This window comes from Arachis stenosperma, chromosome 9 (genome assembly GCF_014773155.1).
Source record: "Arachis stenosperma cultivar V10309 chromosome 9, arast.V10309.gnm1.PFL2, whole genome shotgun sequence".
Classification (NCBI taxonomy): domain Eukaryota; kingdom Viridiplantae; phylum Streptophyta; class Magnoliopsida; order Fabales; family Fabaceae; genus Arachis; species Arachis stenosperma.
Window position 1 is genome coordinate 27,077,157 of NC_080385.1, and position 24,834 is coordinate 27,101,990.

Sequence of the window (24,834 nt, forward strand, 5' to 3'; positions counted from 1 at the left end):
TTCTTAGATCTAGATCTATTTCTTCTTCTTCTCTCTTCCAATTTTCGTTCCTCTCTTCTATTGTAGTTGTGGAATTCTTCTTCTAATGTAATTCCTTTGTTTTTAGTTTGTGAATTCTCTTTTGTAGATCTACATTTCTCCTTCAATGCAATTGGTAAGTTCTTTATTGTTTCATGATTAATTTGGTTTCTATTGTGGACCTCTTGCCTTTGTAGTTAGATCTCTCTTTAATTCTTGCAATTTATGTTGTTCACTTTTATTGCCTTTTATGTGTTTGTTGAAATGCCTCTTCTAGATATAGTATAGATTTTGTTCCTCTTGGTCTAGGTAGAGTAATTAGTGACACTTGAGTTATCTAATTCCTTTGTTGATTGATAATTGGAGAGATTGCTAATTGGTTTGGAGTGCACTAAAGCTAGTCTTTCCTTGGGAGTTGGCTAGGACTTGTGGCTCAAGTCAATTCATCCACTTGACTTTCCTTTATCTAGTAAGGGTTAACTAAGTGGTAGCAATGAACAATTCTCATCACAATTGAGAAGGATAACTAGGATAGGACTTCTAGTTCTCATACCTTACCAAGAGTCTTTTATAGTTGTTAGTTTATTTTCATTGCCATTTACTTTCATGCCTCTTATCAAAACCCCAAAACAACTCAAACCAATAACAAGACGCTTTATTGTAATTCCTAGGGAGAACGACCCGAGGTTTGAATACTTCGATTTATAAATTTAGGGGTTTGTTTTAGTGACAAACAAATTTTTGTATGAAAGGATTATTGCTTGGTTTAGAAACTATACTTTGACGAGATTTTATTTGAGAAATTCTAAACCGTCAAAAATCCGTTCATCACCGCATACCCGACCTCTTTAAAGAGGTCGGACACGATGAAAGGGACCAGCTCATATTTACCCAAATAAGTAACTGCCTTCCCGAATCTCTTCGACTATGTCTATCTTTCTTGAAAGATATACCCGAACAAACTCCCAAAGAAGGGAAAAGTTACTCACCATTAATGGTGAAACTACTTCAACAAAGCTAGTCAAACAATTCTATTATAAATATACTGGTACCCATCAAGTATACTTACGTTCTAATATACTAAAAATCTGCTTAAAGTTCTTATTAAAGAGGTCGGACACGATGAAAGGGACCAGCTCATATTTACCCAAATAAGTAACTGTCTTCCTGAATCTCTTCGACTATGTCTATCTTTCTTGAAAGATATACCCGAACAAACTCCCAAAGAAGGGAAAAGTTACTCACCATTAATGGTGAAACTACTTCAACAAAGCTAGTCAAACAATTCTATTATAAATATACTGATACCCATCAAGTATACTCACGTTCTAATATACTAAAAATCTGCTTAAAGTCCTTATTAACTTAAGTATCGATTTCTCTTGCAAGTACCACCCCACACATCCTCACGAGAAACTTGAACGGCGGTACCTCGGCACTAGAACAAGTCAAACGCTGCTTCATCAGGAATCTGGACCTCACGTTCAGGCCCAAATCACCATTTCAAGTAACTCTCAGAACATGACATATCAATATTTATGAGATTATATATCATAAATAATCATTTAAAATTAAAAAATAAAATTTATTATTTCAATATTTTATTTTACTTCAATTAAAATTTTATATTATTTTTAATTATTTCATTAAAATAATTATATAAATAACAAATTTTATTAGGTTTTCATTAAAATGATACCGTCCCTTTAAGATCAGACCAGTTTCATTCATCTATAAAATTTCAATAGAAATTTTAAATTCTATATCAATTAATTTTTTAAAAATATCAAAAATTATACTCCAAAAAGCATTCTAGGAATTGCTCTGAGGGAACCTGTAGGCTGTAGGCTACATTTAAGGCAACTGTCTTAATATCTTTTTATTTGTTATTTTTTATAAAAGAAGGTGTATGAAGTTTAATTATAAATTTGGTGGTTGAAAGTGTCTCTTCACTTGGCTAACTTATCATGAAATGAAAAACGTATGAATCACAGTTGCTAACACACAATATAACGTTGCTCTATTTTATTTTCCTCTCTTTTCCAACCCAATAAACTGTGTGTATTTTAATTTTTTGTCCTTCTCTAGTAGCTCTTGCTTCAATTTCTTCAATTCAACGGTGACTCTGATCAATCAAAATAGACCTCTACATAATTTTTATTCACATATCATTCTTTCATGTTAGAAGAAGACTTTGACAACGATATCGATGATGGTAATAATGTTCATCATCACCATCATCAACACTCTCAAACACATAACTTGTCTCGGCTTTCTGTTTGTACCAGCAGTACTACCTACGACGTAGATGATGATGAAGAGAATGTTAATAATGTCATGGCCATGTTTGTCTCAGGCTTGTCCATAGAAAGCTTCGACGCCGACGGCGAATTCTCGGAAGATCACGGCAAAGAGACCCATGCAGGGTGTTCCTCTGGCTCTGAAACCGAGTTCGGTAGCTTTTACTCTTTACCGTTTCCTGGGGTACCAATTCATACACCAATTGCAACCAAGGACTATGAAGTTGACGTTGATGAGGAGAAAACAAAGAAGAGGAGGATGAGGAGAAGAAGAAAGGGTAGTAAGAGCAAGAACAAAGATAAAGAGGAAGATGATGTGGTTCATGATCAAAGAGTGAAAGGTAGGAGCAGGTCACTGTGCATGGACATGGAGGAAGTGAAGGCTTGTACGGATCTTGGGTTTGGATTCCAGATTCCCACTCGTCTTTCTTTTCCTGGTAAGTAACTTTTTTAACTGATTTGACTAAATTTCTATCTAAGTGAATATCCACCTTAAATTATTCTGTTAGTCTTACAATTTTTTTTACAATTTTTCTTAAGTCTTGTGTTTTAAAAACTTTTAATTAGATCTTTTTTAACATATTTTAAGTTAAATATTTTTGAACCGGTAAGAATATGATTATAAAATAAAAAATAGAAACTCAATAAAAAATTTGATAAAATTATAGAAATATTGTATTATAATTTAGTCATACATGTGAAATTATCTAATGGTTTTTATTCATGTTTTGAAGTGGTTTCTGTTATTTTGTATTCTTTTTATAATGAATACACTTACATGGTGGGGTGTTTTAATACTTTAACTTTGTTATGATTTGGAACTACAACTAAATATAACAAATTTGGAACTACACTTTAATCAATTAGGTTTTGGGGTTTCTTAATTTTTTTTACCCGTATTTTTTAATTAGGTGATGATCCACGAGAAGTTAAGGCTCGGCTAAAAATGTGGGCACACGCAGTAGCAGTATCTGCATCCAAATACAGCACTTCATTTTAGTGCAGATTTTCTACGATATAGACATTGATTAAATGAGTAACCACCAAATTGGACGGATCAAAATCCTCTAAAGTAAAGAGATTTATAAAGTAAGAAAGCAACTATTTAATCACCATTAAGTTAAGAAAATGAGACTCACATATAATGGAAGTTATAAATTTAATGGTAATTAATATCTTATTTTATTCCTTTACCAATTTTCTCACCGTAAAAATCCAAATTTAAATTGGACTATCAAACTATAGCTCACACCACTGTTTAAAACTATAATCTTCAATGATACTAAAAAAATGCGTCTCATTTAAGCTTCCAATACATGTATATAAAGTTTGTTCTTTCCACTAGGAATCTCTATTTGTTCTAATTCCCCATCCCCTTGGAGTGTTGTGTTTTGGTTGTAAGTAGAAGTGTGGAAGGTGGGAATTTTGGATGCATATTTCAAAGTGAATTATTGGTCACTGTATTCTTCTACTACTGTCTAATCAATTTGCTAAAGATATTATTGGTCTTCTTGATTTGTCATATCCTCTTATTATGTTAGATTTTTGCACTACTCACATGACTTTCCATTAGAAAAATACAAGGTGAAATTGCTAAAATTTTTCACATGACAATTGCATACTCTGGTTTTTCCATAACAATTTAACGAAAGTTAAATACATAAATGGTGATTACAATGTTGAAAGAGTAAATATCATATAGTAACACAAGGTAAATATATCATTCATATTACTATAGGAGGGGAAAAAACAAGTGTACCCGCTTAAATGAATACTAATGGATGTAACTGAAATAGACTTATTATTTCAGTGGAAATTTAAGGTGAGACACTTGATAGTATCCTCCTCAAACAAGGATATTCTTTTTTGTTTTCAGAAAAATTAATGAATGATAAATACATATATGGCGATTACCAAGATGAAAGTGTAAACATCACATCACAATTGGTTGCAGAAGAAAATTAATATGGCTCACTTAAACACCAGATTGTGGCAAGTACTGTCACAGGGATAAGCACAGTCAATGGCTTTGACTACTTCTCGGTCGAAATACCAGTCTCCGACAGCAACTGCAATTGGCTGCACAATAAGTATTCAATCATATGTTCGTGCAGAATAAACGATCATTTTTAACCATAAAAGATTTGAGCATTTTTTAACCATGAAAAAGGAAAACTAACTCGATATCAATAAAAAAATGTATAGAACTCTATATCCATTGCCTATGTTTCAAGCTATTTTAACTAGCCCCATTTAAAGGAAGAATTTATGAGTCTAGACAGAGAAATTGTGACATTACCCCTCATAGTTTCTTTGATTTAACTGTATCACTGTAAGAGAAAGACAATGCAAATCTAAATCATGCATACCTTGTTGTCAAGTAGGGGAGAGTTATCAGCAAACCATGTCTCTTGTCTCTCAGACTGGCAATGAGCAAAACAAGAATTTATGAATAGTCCAGTTTGAGGTGTGTTTGCGAAGTCTTTCAAGTTGTTTAGCAATTGATCTCTGAAGTCTGCTTCAAAGGAGAGACAATATAATATGTTACAACAAAATCGGATAATCGCATATGTGCATCTTGCTTTGTTTAAATCATAGCATAGAGTCGAAATATTACAAGGAAATTAGGAAAATCTGCATATATGCATATCAATTTCTGTGCATAGTTCACAGTACTAGAGACTAAAAAGCACCTTGGAGGAACTGAATCTGAGACGAGGTACAATTCGCATGGTTGGCTTTGCAATCGCTCCAAAAGCCATTCGGATCAGCTGAATGTGGGGCTAAACTGGCTTGGACCTAAAAAAATGTAGTCCATTTCATTGAGTTAGAGTTAATCTATTAATATAGTTTATATAAATATAACATTTTTCTAGTGGCTATTATGCTCGATGGAGCTGTCGAGTGTAGCTTTACAATTGAGGGATGGAAGTAGTGTAAGGTTACCTGCCACGAATCATACGCTGCATTGAGTAGAAACCATGGAGTCTCAATATGTTGGACCATATTCTGAGGAAAGAAGCACTGAAGAAAGAAAGACACTCCACATGTTTAATTGACTTTACAAGAAATTTCAAGTTATGAATGTAGCATAAAATCCAGAGTTAGAATATTACCGAAGTTGGATCCAATTGATCGAGGCAACTTTTCGGCAGGTTCTTTTGTACATCCTATAATCTCAATCAAAACCAGAGGCGAAATGTCATATTTTGTAAAGTTTTTCTTAACCTTAAATCAGAGAAGCAAAGCAACTAATGAAAGAGCCAAGTGCCTATATTGGACAACTCAAGTTTTTAAGACAATTCTCATTCTTCTATTTAAGAGTCTATTTTCGGCAGCACTATTTTACCTGTAACTGAACTACACCTTCAAACAGATTCCGCAGTGTGCGGTTCCCAGAGACATCAACTCTACATGATTGAAAAGATCATCAATTGTACTAGTTTCTAGGCAAGGTTATTACTGTATGGGAGAAGTTACATAAAGAAAAATATGTAACTTACGCATCAAGGAAAAACCCTGCATCGCTTAAACATTTAACCTTGGTAGATTCTGGAAACAAGCTTCGGAACTCATCGCAATGTATTAGAGATGCCAGACCGCCAGCGGAGCATCCGGACAGAAGTGCCTGATGTCATATCCTGATTAGCATTATTCGCCGGAGATTAGAAAACTTGATAAGAATATTATTAGACATGAGAAACCTGGTTCGCTGTCTGCATTCCTTGGAACATCAATTCCTCAATTGCTGCTAGCCATATTTTTTGTCCTCGGAATTGAAGCTGCTCAGACTGAAAAAAGAACCAAAATTACATAATAGGTTCTGAATATTGTGCTTGTTTTTCATGCAAATATGAAGGGTGATTAATGGATCTTATAGAGGTAAAACTTGAGAAACTAATTCATATTGTGCTTTAACTAACCTCAAGTTCACTATCACCACTGAAAGATGCCCCATCACAGTACCTTAATTTGACTCTATTCCAGTTAAAGAAATCTGTGCACAAAATATTATGCCAAGAAACATAAATCACAGAGTTGGTGTACATATATTGCAACCTCCAAGAGTCAAGAGTCTAATTTGATTAAAAGTGAGAAAGTAAAGAGCAAAAACCAGGGTTTTCTTCTGCCTTATTGCTCAAGATTCCGGTGAATTGTATTTGACTTTCCATGTATGTCGAGGAACCACGGCGAGAATTTTTTCTGTAGACGCAGTTTCTAACAGTATTACACCACCCTCCTCCCTGCAGGTACAAAACATTAAGATTAGCATCCATGGTTAGTTGTTAACCACTTATTTTCTTACCTTACCAACTTGTTCGCTTTAGAGGATCCACTTCTAATGACAATACTTGGAACACTGTTTTACATACCTCCAAGTGAACAAGCCAACTATTCGCACCAGATCCGAATCCACGATCCAAGTGGTAACCCGGCAATGTTCCATCCAAACAAACTACCGAACAAAACACAAAATTCAATAGCCAGATTTGTAACCAAGTAACAAATCTATGCATTTTAAGACAGTCTTTAGTCTTTACTACACAAAAATGCATATGGTATTAAAATTGAAAAGTTTTACAATGTTTTGAGATATCTAGTGTTATTCTAATCTAGTATTAGACCCTATCATGTGCTTGTTAGTTCGAACACACACACACACACATATTCAGTCCTACAAACTTCACAATCCGGATTTCGCATCATGCTTTGAGGAGGTATAGCCGCCATGATAGCCTTTATAAATGTGATTCTAATATATGTAGCTCGATAGAGGAAGATCCAAGAAGGCCATACATGAGGTAGTCAAAGGAAATCTATGCATAAACAATGTCCCTGTGTGTATGATACATGATAGGGCTCAATGACGTCGTTTGATCTAGGCGACCCCACCTAATGGGATAAAGTTTTGTTGTTTTTGTTTGATAGGTTAGCGAGACATATCAAGATAGGAATCAATCAAAACAACATCCATTGCTAGAGAGATGAACAACTAAACAATCAATGTCTAAGTCAAAAGATGTTAAAGAGAATTTGAGATAGGAAAACAGTAATCTAATTCGCCACCCAAATTCCCCCTTTGCCAATATAGTCTCCCAGAAAACAAAATCAAAATCATAAAAGCAATTCTTGCAAAAAACAAGCCAGATTAAGACAGAAATTAAGGTTAAAGGAACATGCTCTCAATTGATGTTCATCCAATCTTAAAGCACAACAATAGAACGAACAAATGGGTGTTCTACAAAATGCAGCAGTATATAAAATAACTCAAAGGGTATACATATATATATGTAACATTCATATTAGTAAAGTTGTCTACTACAATTAATGCTACACTACAATCAATTTAAATGAAACTAACAATGTATTAAAAAAAGAAGCACATGTAGCATTCACTCATTCAGAAAGAGAGAGAGAGAGAGGGAGGAGAAAGACCAGCTCCTGTAGAAGCAGCTCCATGAATGAGAGTGAGATTAACCATGAGAGGTTGGTATGTTACTGAAGAAGGCTTGGCCCCAACGGCATCGTTTTCCAAGAAAGAAAGCACAGAGAGTGGCTCAGATCCATAGGAGACAACACCACAAACTAAGCATGCAAATGCAAATGCAAATCCAAAAAAATTCAGCTTCTTCTTCATTATTGCCATTGTTTCTTGATAATTGCTCCTAATTCAAGTATGTTGAAGCAAAACCATACTAAGCTTAAATATACAGTCTTCTATTCATCTCTTGTTTCTTTCTCTTTACTTTGAGAATTGATTCCTTTTAAAGAACCATTATTATGTTAAGGTAGTGAAGATATAATAAAAATAAATAAATAATGACTAAGATGATGAAAAGACACAAAAACAGAATAGGTCCTTGTCGTAATTTGTTGTATCACTTTTTGAAACTTTTACTGCTTTTTTTACAGACAATAAAAATCATAATTAAAGTGCAATCTATTGTGTCGTCATAACTAAGCAAGCTATTCATTATGAACCGAATCCTAACTAGTGCTTTGTTTAATCATTTTTATTTGTATGAATGCGATGACTTTGTTAGTTTGTTATATTAATAACTGTACCGTTTGCCACGTACCAGTATGACTATCAGTTATTATCACTATGCTGTCTTTTATTGTGGTCGATGCAAATTTGAAATAGGAGACAAATGGATAACTAAACTTTTCTTTTTAAATAAATATCCAAATTATACTTTTAAAAATTAATATAAAATATTTTGGTCCTAATAAATTTTTATCTTTTAAAAATCTTTAAAAATTATGTTCATAGGGCAAACTGATTTCTCTGTCACTTTTAATTAAATTTTTAATGTGTGCGTTAAATAATAAATTTTAGAATATATATCATAAATCTCTAAAAGATTTTGCATTGGATATTTTTGTTTCCAAAAAATTTTTATTATGTTGAGGCGACTGCGATGGAGAGCTCCTAGTCGACAATTGACGCTTGACGGTATCACGAAGGAGGCGCGTCGGACGATGGCAGCAGCGAACCTTAAACCTGAAGGGAAGACTCCAATCGTGCGGGAGGAGTGGTTGGGTAGCGTTGACTGCTCAGATTGCAGTGGACTTCATGGAGGTTGGTTCTCCGGTGCCGGCGGTGGGGTTCTCTTCGATGGCTGCTCGATCAAATGGGAGAGGGAGTTACTGCTAGGTCAAAAGGAAAGGGAGGTGTTTTTAGATGGTAGAGATAACAAATGGAGAATCTTAAATTTTTTCAAATTTTAAATTAAAAATTAATAAAAATTAATTAATTGATTATAATTTAATTTTAATTATAATTTCACTTTATTGTATATATTGTACACTACATATATTAGTTTCTAATACTTTCTCATAAAAATAAGACGCAATTCTTTCCGTCATACTTTTGAGGATCTATTTGTCTAATTAAAAATAATGGATATGATTAACATAGAAAAGACCTATATATCTTATATATTTTTTAAAATTCAAAAACCTCAATGTAATAAAAAATTTTAAGAACGAAAATGTCTGACACAAATTTTTTAAGCACTTATTTAAATATATATTTTAAATTTTATTATAAAATAATTAAGTTTAAAAAATACTACTTTGAGACAAAGTATTTTCTTTCAAAATAATGAAAAGATTAATTTGTCCAACGAAATTAAATTTTAAGAATTTTTGGAGAATAAATTAGTTAGAGATTACAGTTTTCAATTTAAAATATTTTAAAGACCAATTTTGATGTTTATTTTTTTCAATAATTAGTTAATTTTTAAAAAAAAAATTGTTATATTCAAAGATTTTAATTTATAACATATTGTTAGCATAAAATTTATTATGCGACTATTTAACTATATATATTGTCATAGTATAAAAGAAAATTTTAACTATATATATAAATATTTAACTAACAGCATTTAGTTTATTGAAAATAAAATATTGAAAGGTTGAATACATTATAGATAAAAGGTTTAAAAGTTTATTTTTCAATATAAGCCTTATTTTCTTACTTGTTAAAATAGTTTTAAAGAGATTGTTAAAAATATTATAGTAATATTTATCTTTTACCATAATATCTTACCATATAAATTTACTTTAGTAAAGAAACTAAAAGATTTTATCTTAGCCAACTCAGGTTAGCTATTCTTAAACTTGTATTCAAGACTTGTCTTGTCGCGAGTAAATGTTAACTACTTAAATTAAGGAAATGATATTGTTAATTGATGAGTTTGAAAATTCTAATTTAATTTTGATGATGAATAAATATTACTAAAATAATTAATTACAAAATTATTAATTTAATTTTTGTTTAACATATGTTAATTAATAATTTTGTGATGCAGAATTTAATATTGGGCCAAATAAAAATAAAAGAAATATTGTAAAGCCCAAGTGTGAATTTTGTTCAGCTTTGATTTCAAAGATTATAATCAACAAAATGAAGCTGAATTATTATTGGGCCATAATTGATGTCACTTAGCCCAAACTAAGTTTGATGGAAAGATTCATTTACTTGGTCCAAATTGAGAAATAGAGAGAAAGAGTTCCATGCATGTTTCCACGGAAATCAAATTCACTTTTGAATGGATTTTAAATTCACTTTTGAAATCAAATTCACTTTTGAATGGATTTCAAATTTTGTTATATTGTACTTAATGCAGACCTTGGAAAATGGAAAGAGAAAGTGGAGAAATGATGTGATAGCCTTAAGTGCACTACACGTTTCTATACTTTGGTTTCGAATCTAATTAATTTATCTTACTCTCTTTTTTATCTTCACTAAAAGTACAATCTTCTCTCTCATCCCTTTCTCTCTTCTCTTCGGTCATGTCACAGCAACCATGGAAGCTACACTAAGCTACCAAAAGGAAAAAAAAAGAAGCTGCATGCATCAAGGCCATCAAGTTAATGATGGCAAGAAAAAGAAAACCAAAAGTATGTTGTGGCTGAGATAATCACCAAATGTGGTAAGATTTGGTGAGGTAATCTCGGATCCTTCATACTCAAAAAGAAAGAAGGAGATTCGGCCAGCAAGGAAGATCTTTGGAGGATGGCTTGACTCTGATTCTGCTCAACCACCACAAGAAGTAGCTAGAGTGGCGAAGTGATGGAAGAGGCAGAGATTGGAGCAGATGAAGTCATCATCATCATGAAGCATCAAGGGCCAGAAATTCATCTTGGAGAGGAAGCCAAGGATGGAGTGCTCGGATTGATGAAGAGTGATGACCAAGGAAGGACTAGAGGTATTTGCATGTTGGTTTTTGCATGAGTTACCTCTTCTCTCTCTGTGGCCGAACCGGTTTTGTTTTGAAGGAAAGGAAGCTAAGCTCGGGTGTGTGTTTTCAAACTGTGAATGATTCACTTCTCTATAAAAGAGGTGAACAATCATGGTTTGATTCAAGGAGAAAATTAGAGAGTGCAAGGCACAGAGTTCTCAGAGCTACCTGAGCTAACAGATTTCTCTTCTCCTTCAATGTTTTCTATTTTGTAGTTTTCTGTTTAATTTTGTCATGTCTTGAGTCTCATGGAAAAAGGCAAACAGTGAGGTTTGTATGAAAAAGCCATAGAGCGGAAAAAGGCAGAGAGTACAAAATTAAAAGAAAAAGCCATAGATGTCTTAGAGTTCCTTTGTACATCTGTGTTGTGTTTCATGATTCTGTGGGAATCTCCTTGTAAGTTGGGTTAGCACTTTACAATTTGTAATCTGGATGATTATAGTGAAAATTCCATCATTGTTGTGATGGAGACTGGATGTAGGCTGCACTGCACTTAGCAGCTGAACCAGGATATATCTGGGTGCAATTTTCTCTCTCTCTCCTACTTCACTTCAGTTTTTACTGTTCAGATGCAAAATCAAAAATGTCTCGTGCCAAGTGACGAGACAAAATGAAAATGTCTCGTGGCTAGGGACGAGCTAAAAGCAGAAAAGTCTCCTCTAAGTCCAGCAAGTGTTAGCAAGCAAAAAGGGGGCTAAGATTCAACCCCCCCTTCTCTTAGTCACCGAAACCATCATTAATTACTCCAAAAATTACTAATATTACTCCCACTCAATTATATTTTATTAGTTTCGATAGAAAAATATTAGACGTCTAAATATTTTTTGAATCAAGTTTTTAACTAAATTTACACACGTTTTTTTTTTGTCTTTCGTATATATTTTTATTCTCTTATTTTTCTTTTTCTTCCTCTTTCGTTATCATTCTCGTTGTTATCTTTTTCTTTTTTTTATATTTTTTTTAATGTCATTGTTATCATTGTCACCGTCACTACCGTTGTTGTCATTGCTTTCGCTGTTTTTTTCTTGTTGTTGATGTTATTGTTATTGTTTAATTTCTTCTTCTTTTTTTCTCCTAGTCTTCTTTTGTTATCATTATCATCATCCTCGTCGTCTTCATTTTTTTCTTTTTCTATAAATGTCAAGAAAATTAGAACACATAAATTTTGATTCATAACACGTAAATTTTGATACATAACACATAAATTTTAGTATATAACACAAAAATTTTTTGAAAGATCACATGTCTAAAACATTGACACCCAATTAATGAAAATATACAATACAAAAATTTTGGCATATAGTACATAAAATTTGATGTGCAGTACACAAATTTTTGAAGAACTATATATATTCATAATATTGACTCACCTAACAAGTAATAAACAAAATACATTTGCAGTCAAATGTGTGTGCTATGTGCAAAAAATTGTGTTATATGCAACAATTTATATACTATACCAATGAAATACGCACAACACATAAATTTTAGTGTACAGTATAAAAATTTTGGTATATAATACAAATTTTTATGTTCAATATAAAACTTTTTTGAGGACTATATATTCAAAATATTGACTCACCTAATTAATAAAATATATTCACAACAAAAATTTATATGCTATATCAATAATTTTATTATGTACAAAATTTTATGTGTTATACTTCAAAAATTTATATATATTATCAATAAATTTTTGTGTTATCCAAAAAAAATTATGTGCTACAAAAAATGATACATATATTCATTTTTTTTTTCAATAAAATTATAATAACTTAATTAAAGTTAATTACAAAAATACTTATACATGTATAACATCACTCGTTTGGATAAAATGCTATTTTCTTGATTTCTTAGCTGAATTATAATAGTACATGGATTAAAATTTAATGAATATTAATATAATAATTTAAAACTCAATTCAATTTTATTTTATTTCTAATTTAATTCAAAAAATATTTTAGATATTTCTTTAAATAACACCAACACAACAACTTCAAATTAATATAATATTATAAATGGAACCTATATTTAACATTCTTTTATTTATGTTGTTTTAGAAAACTTTTAGAGACATTTTTATTTTAATTTCTTTTCTCATTCTATTCTTTTCAGTTTTTTCTAAAATGATCTTACAATGCACTTGCTTGCTGCTCATTTTCTCAAAAAGTACACTAAAAGAATAACTCGTGTTACCCTTGTACCTTATATATTTATATAATTATTGTAGTAATAAAAAATTGAAAATATTAATTTAATATTTACCAAGATATTTTAAGTTTATTAATTATTACACAAAAGTTATAATCATATTGAATTAAGTTAAAAATAATAAATTTAAAGTAACTTTTAAATTATGGGAGAGGTTATTGCTTCATCTCCTTTCATTTTATTTAACTTTATTTATCTAATACATTTTTTTTAATGCATGCACAACTCTACAAGATAAAATTACATTTTAATTTGTAGTTTCTGCTTTGTAAGTTTTGTTTATGTTATTGATAAACAATATATGGAGGCATATTAATTTTATTAAAATTAAAAATAAATTAAAATCAAATCATTATTATTATCAATATTATTTCATCATTAAAATATTTTAAATAATATTAAAATTCTTGATTAAACAAAAGTAAAATAAAATCACTAAATTTTTATAAAGATTCAGTAAATAAATATATCCATTATCCAATGACATTTTACCGTTGTGTATTTATAAAAAGCTAAAGAAATTATTATATAATCATATAGCATTATCAATTTTTAGATTAATCGTTTATAAATACGTCTATATGTACTTTAATATTGAAAAAAAGTTTTAATAGGTTAGTACCAAAAGATTATAACTTATATATATATATATATATATATATATATATATATATATATATATATATATATATCTAATATGATTTTAATGTTATAATTAAACACTAGGTGGTATAATATTGGATATTATAATATTTTAGTTTTTTTATTGCAATTTTTTTAATTATGTATTTAAATCTTTTAGTTATCCTTCTTTAAAGATTTAAATAATAATATTTTTATAGTATTCAGATTAAATATGAATTTAAATATTATTTATTGACTTTTCAACAATAAAAATGTTATAATAAAAATATAAAAATGTATTAAATAACTGCTTCTTTAATTTGAGTTATTCATTTGTGTAAGAAGGAATACACTAAGAAAAACATATAAAAATCAAATGAAAATGCCAAAATGGTGTGACAATAATAGCCTCTCCTTTATATTATACTAATAAGCTTTTAATGTTTTTACTGGGGGAGAAAAAGTATTTAATGTTTATATATAAAAAAAGAGATATTTTAGAAAAAATTGATAAAGTGGTAATTGAGTAGAAATGACAACATCCATTATATTTCTCTTAAAATGTTTACCTTGACTATTTAATTTCTTTTTTCAAGTTACACTATCATGCTATCAAACATGTATCGTAATTTTTTAGATATTATCAAACATGAACATTTTATTGAGTTGTATATTCGTGTATCGTCTATATTTTAGATACACATCCATTAATATTTATCTAACAGACATATTTTTTTTGTACAATCATATTTTTATAAAAAAATAATTTTTTTAAAATATATTTAAACAAACCTAAACATCATTATGTGTCAGCATATCCAATTTTATTTTTAATATATATTCTTAAAAGGAGTTTAGAAATTATACATATTATTATTTATTAAAATAAAAAATATATTAAATATTTTATATATTAAAAAAATAATAAAAATAACTAAAAAATTAATTTATATTTTAATATTAATAAAATATTATTATAATTTATCTAAAAAAATATTTTATATTTTATATATATGTCATATTTTTACATTTTATAAAAATTAAAAATTTTTGTATCTGTTTTGTATCATGGCGTATATATATCTCGTATCTATGACAATGTCTCTACACTGTAGGTTAAATATGTACTAGAGACACTCTTTTTAAATGTATTTTAATTGATTATAATATCCTCTAATTTAAAAGAGTTGAGACGCAAGTTTAGTAAAAATTTATTTCTAATATATTCTTGCTAACTTTTTAAAATATCAACAAGATAATTAGGAGAGTTTTAATAATGAGAAAAAATTGTTATGGGCCGGGAAAAAAATAATTACTATATATGTATTTGTCTATAAATATATAAAGTATTTAATTTATTTTTAATATATATTTTTATATTTTAAAATATATTTTATACGAATAATTAATTGGATGACTAATTTGTACTATAAATATATTATTATAGTTAAATTAAAATTATATATGTCTAAAGACATTTAAATGATCAAAATTAAGAATATGATAAATAAATAATTCAAATTATATATTTAATAATAAATAAAAAATAAACAAGAATTTATATACAGTGTAACTAAATATCTTTTAAAAATTATTTATTATTCAGTTTAAAAAAAAACTAAAAAATAAATAACTTTTTATAAAAGTGAATAGTTAAATTAATTAAATAATATTATTTAAATAAAAAATTGACTAAAATTAAAAATTTAAAAGATAAATAGCATTTCTCATTTATATATAAGCATGTACACATATCAATCCGCCATTGAAAAAAATCATATGGATAAAAAAAAATCGTCACTCGTCATAGAATTCTAATTATTACAAATTTAGAATATCTATTCCAGTTAATCAAAGGAAAGATATTAAAGATCAACGTAACACATTCGTTCTATTCAAACGTATGCAACAACAATTTTCTCTGGGAGGAAATAGATGCCCATATTACAATTTAATACTTTACTTCCTCATCACTTCATAATTTTTATAAATGAGAGAAAAATAAATCATTTATAGTATTGGATGTTTTGACTTTTGAATGATACTCTGTTTTTTTTGGATGATAAGAAAGACGTAAACGAATTTTCACAACAGTAGCTGATGAGCTGGTGTATATAATAACTCAAAGACGTTAATACAATTAGAAAAGGAACCAAGTAGCATATGTAAATGCCGTGAATTTCAAGTTGAATTGTCCAATTTTGCATGCCCATGTACGAATTTTGAGTTTCACCTAAAGTAGGCCCAGGGTTAAAAAGCAATTCAATAAAGCACTAGTTTTGCTCTGTCTACTTATTGCGAAATTGATTCTGTGCAAAAGTTGCATTTTATTCTTTCTTCCACTAAATTCACCGAAAATTATGCTATTAAATTATTGTATCATACTTGAGATGTGAAAAAGCCTTTAGAAGACTTAAATTATTTTTTTTTTATAGAAAGAGATAAATAGATTTTTGATCTTTTTATACGTAGATATTTAAGATTAAATAATACATTTAAGTTCTTCACCTTTAAGATTGCAAGATAATTATATCTCTCCATAGAATTGAGATTAAAAAATATAATGAAACATGTCAATTTGGAGAAAAAATAATGATGTGTCTATTACAGTAATAACGTAAATAATTGGAAAAAAAGTAAGAAACAAATAGGTCTCTGTGCATCACTATCGTCATCCATAACCATTATCATGTTGCGAATCTCTTCCTCCCTCCACCCTCCACCCTCCGCTTCTCAACTTCCAGACCGGCCCTTCCATGCACCCACCGATCTCCCCTTTAAACCTTCTCTACCACCACTTATTTGCCATATTCCCTTCCATCACCTTTTTCATCATCTCCGACAAAAAAAAAAAAACTACCTTTCGTTATTTATCATCTCTCTTTACCCTCCACTTTGGTCACTTTCTCGAGAAAATTAGAGAAATCTTGCACATCTAGGGTGGCCAATGCGGCAACCAGATTGGTGCCGAATTTTGGGAAGTGATCTACGACGAGCATGGCATCGATCACACCAGAAAGTATAATAGTGATTCTATAACATCTCGGATTTTTTTTGAAAATTAAGTAATTAGTTATTTATAAGTTATCATATTATATTGAGATTTTGTTTTTAAGAAATCTATTTTTTTAACAAAGATAATTAAATAAAATTTTATGATTATTGAAGTTTAATTTAAATATAACTTATTTTATTAGTTTGAACTATTTATTAAAAACTATTTTGATAGACAAAAATTAAGTTAACCTTTTATAGTTATTATTATTATTATTATTATTATTATTATTATTATTATTATTATTATTAGTTACTTCTTTCTTTTATATATATATATATATATATATATATATATATATATATAAACCAATGAGATATGTCCTTTTTCATGACACCTAACCCTTTTCTTAATAAATGCTTCAGCACTAATCCATTCTTTCTTTTAAATCATGAACAAGTCAATTAAGAAACAAAAAGAAAGGAAACGTAGCTTGTATATATATAACACTTTGACACCTAATGAGTTTTAGTATCACAAAATTCTCATTCAATACCCTTAGTCTTTAATCACATTCATTTCTTTCATATCACCGAATGAACGAAAGAAAAAAAAAAGAGAGAGAAACACCGTGAGAGAGAGAAGAGAACGAAACCATGGAACCGTGAGTTTCCAACTTCGATTACTTGCGATCTGCAACTCCAATAAAAAATCTAATCCGGTAAAAGTGTTCGTATCTTCCTCCTCTACGTGTTGGCGTTACTTTTGTCCGGTGGAAATCGACGGTGACGTAGCTCCCCTACCCCTTGAGCTTGGCCAACTGGAGTTCTAAGAGGTACGGAGGATTCTGGACGTTTTTCCCTTCAGCAGCACGGTCAGAAAGTTTCTCTAGAGTTTCGAGTATTTCGATTACGTATGAAGGTAGGGTTTTGATAAATTTTCACGGACTAAATGATATTTGAAAGTAAATTGATGTTTGGATTGAGTGTTATTGAAATTTGATTGCGTTTCATATTGAATTTTGTTGATATATATTGATATTTTGATGAAGTTGTGTTTAGTCAGCTCGAGAATGGACAAATTTTTAAGTTAATATTTTGATAAAAATAAAACAGGTTTTCGGTCTCGTTGAAGGACAAGATATTAGTTTGGAAATTTTATTTTAAAGGATGTCATTATATTTTTATAAAAAGACTGAGGTTATGTTTATTATTATAAACTAAGTTTTGAAAGGAAAATGCTATTTTGAGTTTTTATTCAAAAATTACTGCCACAGGAGAGCAGATGTGACATTGTTTGGGCCTTAGTGCCAAATGTAAAGTGGGGACGCCCACACACTGAGAACTGTTTTTCAGATGTACGCTTATTGATTTGGAAAGTCACACTGTATGCGGCCTAGCCGTACGACTTATAAGCACATTGATGCATCTGAAAAATCATATCTGGGACTCGTGCCCGGGTAATGTCAGGACCGGGTAGGCAACCGACACATGAGCTCATGGCCTGCGTTAGGAATAGACATGCATCATTCTTGTTGTGCATTTGCATTTTACTTGACATTGTGAAATTGTTTGTGATTGTCTTCTCGTGTTTATACATTCTTTAATGTTATTCTGAATTGTGGTGACTAGATATTTCGTTGTGAATTACTTGAACTGTGGTAATCCTGACTAAACTAACCACCCTCGACCTACTAAGAACCCTCCAGTTCTTACCCCTTCTCTTCCTCCCCTTCAGATGGAGACCGGAGTTATATTTTACGAGATGGACCCTCCCTATATATACGAGGATATTGTACAGCATAGGTTTTATGTAGTAGCTGCGGAGATTAGGACTCGTATGTACATTCTGCGTGATCATCCTTTCCATCACCCGATTGACACTCCACAGTTTAACCCCGACATGCCTTATGAGTTCCCACTGCAGTGGCTCCACCTGGATGCTCCATTTCACCCATTTCATGATGGGTCGGTGCCTCACTAGCATCCCGATCAACCTGCGGATCAGGCAGACCCTGAGCCTGAGCCCATGGAGGAGCATTTTCCAGAGCCTGTACCGGAGGAGGACATCCCCGTGGAACAGATCTCAGTATCTTCATCTGAGCCATCTTCCGAGGAGCCGCTCACTGCCTCTATTAGTGGACCAGCGAGTGCTGGTCAGACCAGTAGCACGAGTGCCAGTGCCCCTCCCGAGATTATAGAGATTTCCGATGACGAGGACGAGGATCCTGAGGAGTGTTCTGATGTGGTTGTGATCTCCTCTGACGATGACAGCTGAGTCTTGGGAGCTGCGGTTGTGCCTTTTGATAGTTTTTTTTTTGTGTTAGCCTACCTTTGTGTTAATCTCTCACTTTTGGTCAGACTCACTGAGAGAGTAGGGTGTACATAGTGGACTAGGCTAGTTCGGGTGCCAGTTTAGGGGTTTTCTATATGGACCAGGACCCAGAGTGTTGGGTTGTACATAGTAGTATTTCTGAAGGGTTGTATGCTAACTCAGGATATATATATATATATATATATATATATATATATATATATATATATATATATATATGTACGACAGTACCTGTATGCTTATGCTTGTGTATGTTTAATTAGTTGTCCTTGCAAGTTTTCTTATAAAAGTTTATCCAAAACTCGATAGTACGCTAACCCGATTACAGGCTTAATAATACATAGTAAAGGTTTCATGTGAACAAGTTGGTGACACTTGATTTCTGGTATGATCATGACTTACTGGGAATCGGGTCGTTACAACTTGGTATCAGAGCAGTTCGTTCCTATTAAAGCCTGGGGTTATGGACTGAATCATGCTTCATTGCATTCTCTGAGTTGTGTCTCATGCACATAGGATATCATTGTGATATGAATTGCATGATTGTCACTGTGTTTCCATTTTAGAGACTATTCACACTTTGCCTAAAATGTTAAGACTGATCACCTTAATATTACATGTTGGGTATGCACAGAATCTTGATGACTGCACGGGGACGAGGACGTGGTAGGCGTGGTGCAAACCATGCAGAGGAACCGATGAGGGGTGCAGATGCTTTTATAGCTGCAATGAACACCATGGCTGAGGCTGTGCGTGAAACGGCAACTGCTACTACGCGAGCAATTGACCGTTAGGGGAGAGGAACGGAGATCGTAACGGAGGACGCAATGGTGAGCGTGGTGGAGACGGTAATGATAATGAAGGTGCCGGAAACCACGATAACCCTATGACACTGGCAACCTTTCTGAAGGTAAATCCGCCCCAAGTTTAAGGGGACGCTTGTTGCAATTGAAGCTGACAATTGGTTTCGTGGTATTGAGAAGTCATTGCGAGCGCAACATGTACCAGAAAGACCGTACGTGGAATTTGCAACCTATATGCTGGAGGGAGAAGCTGAACACTGGTGGCATGGAGTGCAACGCTTGTTAAGGCAGGTGGTGGAAGAGATTGACTGGGATACTTTTAAGGAGGAATTTTACAAAAAGTACTTTCCTAGAACTGTTCGTGATGCAAAAGAAATGGAACTGATGCAGTTGACGCAGGGGAATATGTCAGTAGCAGAATATACTCGGAAATTTGAGGATTTGTGCTGATTCTCTAAGATCTGTTAGGGAAACCCAGATGATTTTGAGGAATGAAAGTGTTTGAAGTACGAAGGAGGACTCTGCGAAGAACTAATGCACTCGTTGGTACCACTGCAAATACGAAATTTTGCAGAGCTTGTCAATAGGAGTCAGTTGGTGGAAGACTGTACCAAGAAGGTGGCGGCAGCAAAGATGAGTCGTCAAGAATTACCTCCGAAAAATTTTAATCGGTATATAGCCCCTCAGGGAAGGAACTTTAAAATGAATAGGACACTTTCTTATGGGAATCAGCAAGTTAGTAATCTTCCTGCTCGTGACAATATCGATAGGCAAGGACGAGATACTGGAAAGCGACCACAGCCAGCACTAACAAACCTTATTTGTAATCAGTGTGGGAAGAACCATGGTAGGAATCCATGTCGATTGGGTTCGAGCGTTTGTTATTTTTGTGGTATGTCTGGACACATAGCGAGGAATTGTGAGAAGAAGATTGCTCAAGATTCAGCTAAATCTCAGCAGCCAGGAAGAGTATTTACAATGATGACTGAAGATGCTCGTACTCGAACTCTCTGATCCAAGGTCAGTATTGTGTTAAGACTCGCTCCTTAACTGCACTTTATGTTTCTGGTGCGTCACAATCTTGTATTTCTTTAACTGCTATACGTAAGTTGAGACGAGATGAGGACACACAACATACCTGAGGACTAGAAAATAAGATAAGAACCGTTTACTCGCACCTGCTTACAGGTAAAGGAAATGTTGAGGGCAAAATTTCCTTTTAGGATGCAAATTTTCGTTTATAGCAATTTTCGAGGACGAAAATTTTTGTAAGGTGGGTAGGATATAACATCTCGGATTTTTTTTTGAAAATTAAGTAATTAGTTATTTATAAGTTATCATATTATATTGAGATTTTGTTTTTAAGAAATCTATTTTTTTAACAAAGATAATTAAATAAACTTATATGATTATTAAAGTTTAATTTAAATATAACTTATTTTATTAGTTTGAACTATTTATTAAAAACTATTTTGATAGGCAAAAATTAAGTTAATCTTTTATAGTTGTTATTATTATTATTATTATTATTATTATTATTATTAGTTACTTCTTTCTTTTATATATATATATATATATATATATATATATATATATATATATATATAACCAATGAGGTATGTCCTTTTTCATGACATACCTAACCCTTTTCTTAATAAATGCTTCAGCACTAATCCATTCTTTCTTTTAAATCATGAACAAGTCAATTAAGAAACAAAAAGAAAGAAAACGTGGCTTGTATATATATAACACTTTGACACCTAATGAGTTTTAGTATCACAAAATTCTCATTCAATACCCTTAGCCTTTAATCACATTCATCTCTTTCATATCACCGAATGAACGAAAAAAAAAAGAGAGAGAAACACCGTGAGAGAGAGAAGAGAACGAAACCATGGAACCGTGAGTTTCCAACTTCGATTACTTGCGATCCGCAACTCCAATAAAAAATCTAATCCGGTAAAAGTGTTCGTATCTTCCTTCTCTACGTGTTGGAGTTACTTTTGTCTGGTGGAAATCGATGGTGACGTAGCTTCCCTACCCCTTGAGCTTGGCCAACTGGAGTTCTAGGAGGCACGGAGGATTCCATACGTTTTTCCCTTCAGCAGCACGGTCAGAAAGTTTCTCTAGAGTTTCGAGTATTTCGATTATGTACGAAGGTAGGGTTTTGATAAATTTTCACCGACTAAATGATATTTGAAAGTAAATTGATGTTTGGATTGAGTGTTATTGAAATTTGATTGCGTTTCATATTGAATTTTGTTGATATATATTGATATTTTGATGAAGTTGTGTTTAGTCAGCTCGAGAATGGACAAATTTTTAAGTTAATATTTTGATAAAAATAAAACAGGTTTTCGGTCTCGTTGAAGGACAAGATATTAGTTTGGAAATTTTATTTTAAAGGATGTCATTATATTTTTATAAAAAGACTGAGGTTATGTTTATTATTATAAACTAAGTTTTGAAAGAAAAATGCTATTTTGAGTTTTTATTCAAAAATTACTGCCACAGGAGAGCAGATGTGACATTGTTTGGGCCTTAGTGCCAAATGTAAAGTGGGGACGCCCACACACTAAGAACTGTTTTCCAGATGTACGCTTGTTGATTTGAATAGTCACATTGTATGCGGTCTAGCCGTACGACTTATAAGCACACTGATGCATCTGAAAAACCATATCTGGGACTCGTGCCCGGGTAATGTCGAGAGCGGGTAGGCAACTGACACATGAGCTCATGGCCTGCGTTAGGAATAGACATGCATCATTCTTGTTGCGCATTTGCATTTTACTTGACATTGTGAAATTGTTTGTGATTGTCTTCTCGTGTTTATACATTCTTTAATGTTATTCTGAATTGTGGTGACTAGATATTTCGTTGTGAATTACTTGAACTGTGGTAATCCTGACTAAACTAACCACCCTCGACCTACTAAGAACCCTCCAGTTCTTACCCCTTCTCTTCCTCCCCTTCAGATGGAGACCGGAGTTATATTTTACGAGATGGACCCTCCCTATATATACGAGGATATTGTACAGCATAGGTGGTGGACGAAATTGTGATCACATCAATGTAGTATTCTTTGTTGTTGTATGGGATCATTATTATGGCACCTATGTGTGGACACAACTCCGTTCAACTTAACCAGCAAGTGTACTGGGTCATCCAAGTAATACCTTACGTGAGTAAGGGTCGATCCCACAGAGATTGTTGGTATGAAGCAAGCTATGGTCACCTTGTAAATCTCAGTTAGGCAGATTAAATGGTTATGGGTTTCGAAAATTAATAATAAATAGAAAATAAAAAGGGATAGAAATACTTATGTAAATTAATAGTGGGAATTTCAGATAGGCGTATGGAGATGCTGTGCTCCTCTTGAATCTCTACTTTCTCATTGCTTTCATCCAATCCTTCTTACTCCTTTCCATGGCAAGCTGTATGTAGGGCATCACCGTTGTCAATGGCTACATCCCATCCTCTCAGTGAAAACGTTCCTATGCTCTGTCACAGCACGGCTAATCATCTGTCGGTTCTCAATCAGGTTGGAATAGAATCCCTTGATTCTTTTGCGTTTGTCATCACGCCCAGCCTTCAGGAGTTTGAAGCTCGTCACAGTCATTCAATCCTAGAATCCTACTCGGAATACCATAGACAAGGTTTAGACTTTCCGGATCCTCATGAATGCCGCCATCTATCTAACTTATACCACGAAGATTCTGTTGGGGAATCTAAGAGATATGCGCCCGGCCTAAGGTAGAACGGAAGTGGTTGTCAGTCACGCGCGTTCATAGGTGAGAATGATGATAAGTGTCACGGATCATCACATTCATCAAGTGGAAGTGCAACGTATATCTTGGAATAAGAATAAAAGAGAATTGAACATAAAGTAATGGTAATTGTATTGAAACTTGAGGTATAGCAGAGCTCCACACCCTTAATCTGTGGTGTGCAGAAACTCCACCGTTGAAAATACATAAGTGAAAGGTTCAGGCATGACCGAATGGCCAGCCCCCATGATCTGAGAACTATGCGCCCCCAGATGTTCCTTAGATCTAAAGTGATCAAAAGATGTCTAATACAATAGTTAAATGTTCTATATATACTAGACTAGCTACTAGGGTTTACATGAGTAAGTAATTGATGCATAAATCCACTTCCGGGGCCCACTTGGTGTATGCTTGGGCTGAGCTTGATCTATCCACGAGCTGAGACTTTTCTTGGAGTTGAACTCCAAGTTATAACGTGTTTTGGGCGTTCAACTCCGGATCATGACGTGTTTCTGGCGTTTAACTCCAGACAGCAGCATGTACTTGGCGTTCAACGCCAAGTTACGTCATCAATTTCCAAATAAAGTATAGACTATTATATATTGCTGGAAAGCTCTGAATGTCTACTTTCCAACGCCATTGAGAGAGCGCCATTTGGAGTTCTGTAGCTCCAGAAAATCTATTTCGAGTACAGGGAGGTCAGATTCCAACCGCATCAGCAGTCCTTTTGTCAGCCTTTTTCAGAGTTTTGCTCAAGTCCCTCAATTTCAGCCAGAAATTACCTGAAATCACAGAAAAACACACAAACTCATAGTAAAGTCCAGAAATGTGAATTTAACATAAAAACTAATGAAAACATCCCTAAAAGTAGCTTGAACTTACTAAAAACTACCTAAAAACAATGCTAAAAAGCGTATAAATTATCCGCTCATCACAACACCAAACTTAAATTGTTGCTTGTCCCCAAGCAACTGAAAATCAAATAGGATAAAAAGAAGAGAATATACTATAAATTCCAAAATATCAATGAAT

At 32.3% G+C, this 24,834-nt stretch overlaps 3 protein-coding genes across 4 annotated transcripts; 2 read left to right on the forward strand and 1 right to left on the reverse strand.

The window, feature by feature from the left end:
* Nucleotides 1-1,912: 1,912 nt before the first annotated feature.
* On the forward strand, nt 1,913-3,840 carry LOC130950639 (uncharacterized). The gene is made up of 2 exons (XM_057879193.1): nt 1,913-2,755; nt 3,230-3,840. Exons 1-2 carry the CDS (start codon nt 2,197-2,199, stop codon nt 3,316-3,318), a joined length of 648 nt encoding a protein of 215 aa, XP_057735176.1. The 5' UTR covers nt 1,913-2,196; the 3' UTR covers nt 3,319-3,840.
* A 105-nt stretch (nt 3,841-3,945) lies between these two features.
* LOC130950638 (pectin acetylesterase 12-like) lies at nt 3,946-8,052 on the reverse strand. 2 transcript variants are annotated; one of them, XM_057879192.1, is made up of 12 exons: nt 7,755-8,052; nt 6,692-6,774; nt 6,433-6,562; nt 6,242-6,315; nt 6,023-6,109; nt 5,822-5,946; nt 5,668-5,728; nt 5,435-5,488; nt 5,265-5,342; nt 5,012-5,117; nt 4,688-4,833; nt 3,946-4,387 (listed from the first exon to the last, which is right to left on the reverse strand). In XM_057879192.1, the coding sequence occupies exons 1-12, from the start codon at nt 7,963-7,965 to the stop codon at nt 4,352-4,354; spliced, it is 1,191 nt and encodes a 396-aa protein (XP_057735175.1). In that variant the 5' UTR covers nt 7,966-8,052; the 3' UTR covers nt 3,946-4,351. The 2 variants fall into 2 exon arrangements, with proteins under 2 accessions (XP_057735175.1, XP_057735174.1); XM_057879191.1 differs by having other exon boundaries at nt 3,950-4,397.
* An 11,573-nt stretch (nt 8,053-19,625) lies between these two features.
* Nucleotides 19,626-20,485, forward strand: LOC130949305 (uncharacterized). The gene is made up of 4 exons (XM_057878064.1): nt 19,626-19,669; nt 19,867-19,985; nt 20,027-20,142; nt 20,216-20,485. Exons 1-4 carry the CDS (start codon nt 19,626-19,628, stop codon nt 20,483-20,485), a joined length of 549 nt encoding a protein of 182 aa, XP_057734047.1.
* Nucleotides 20,486-24,834: the final 4,349 nt, after the last annotated feature.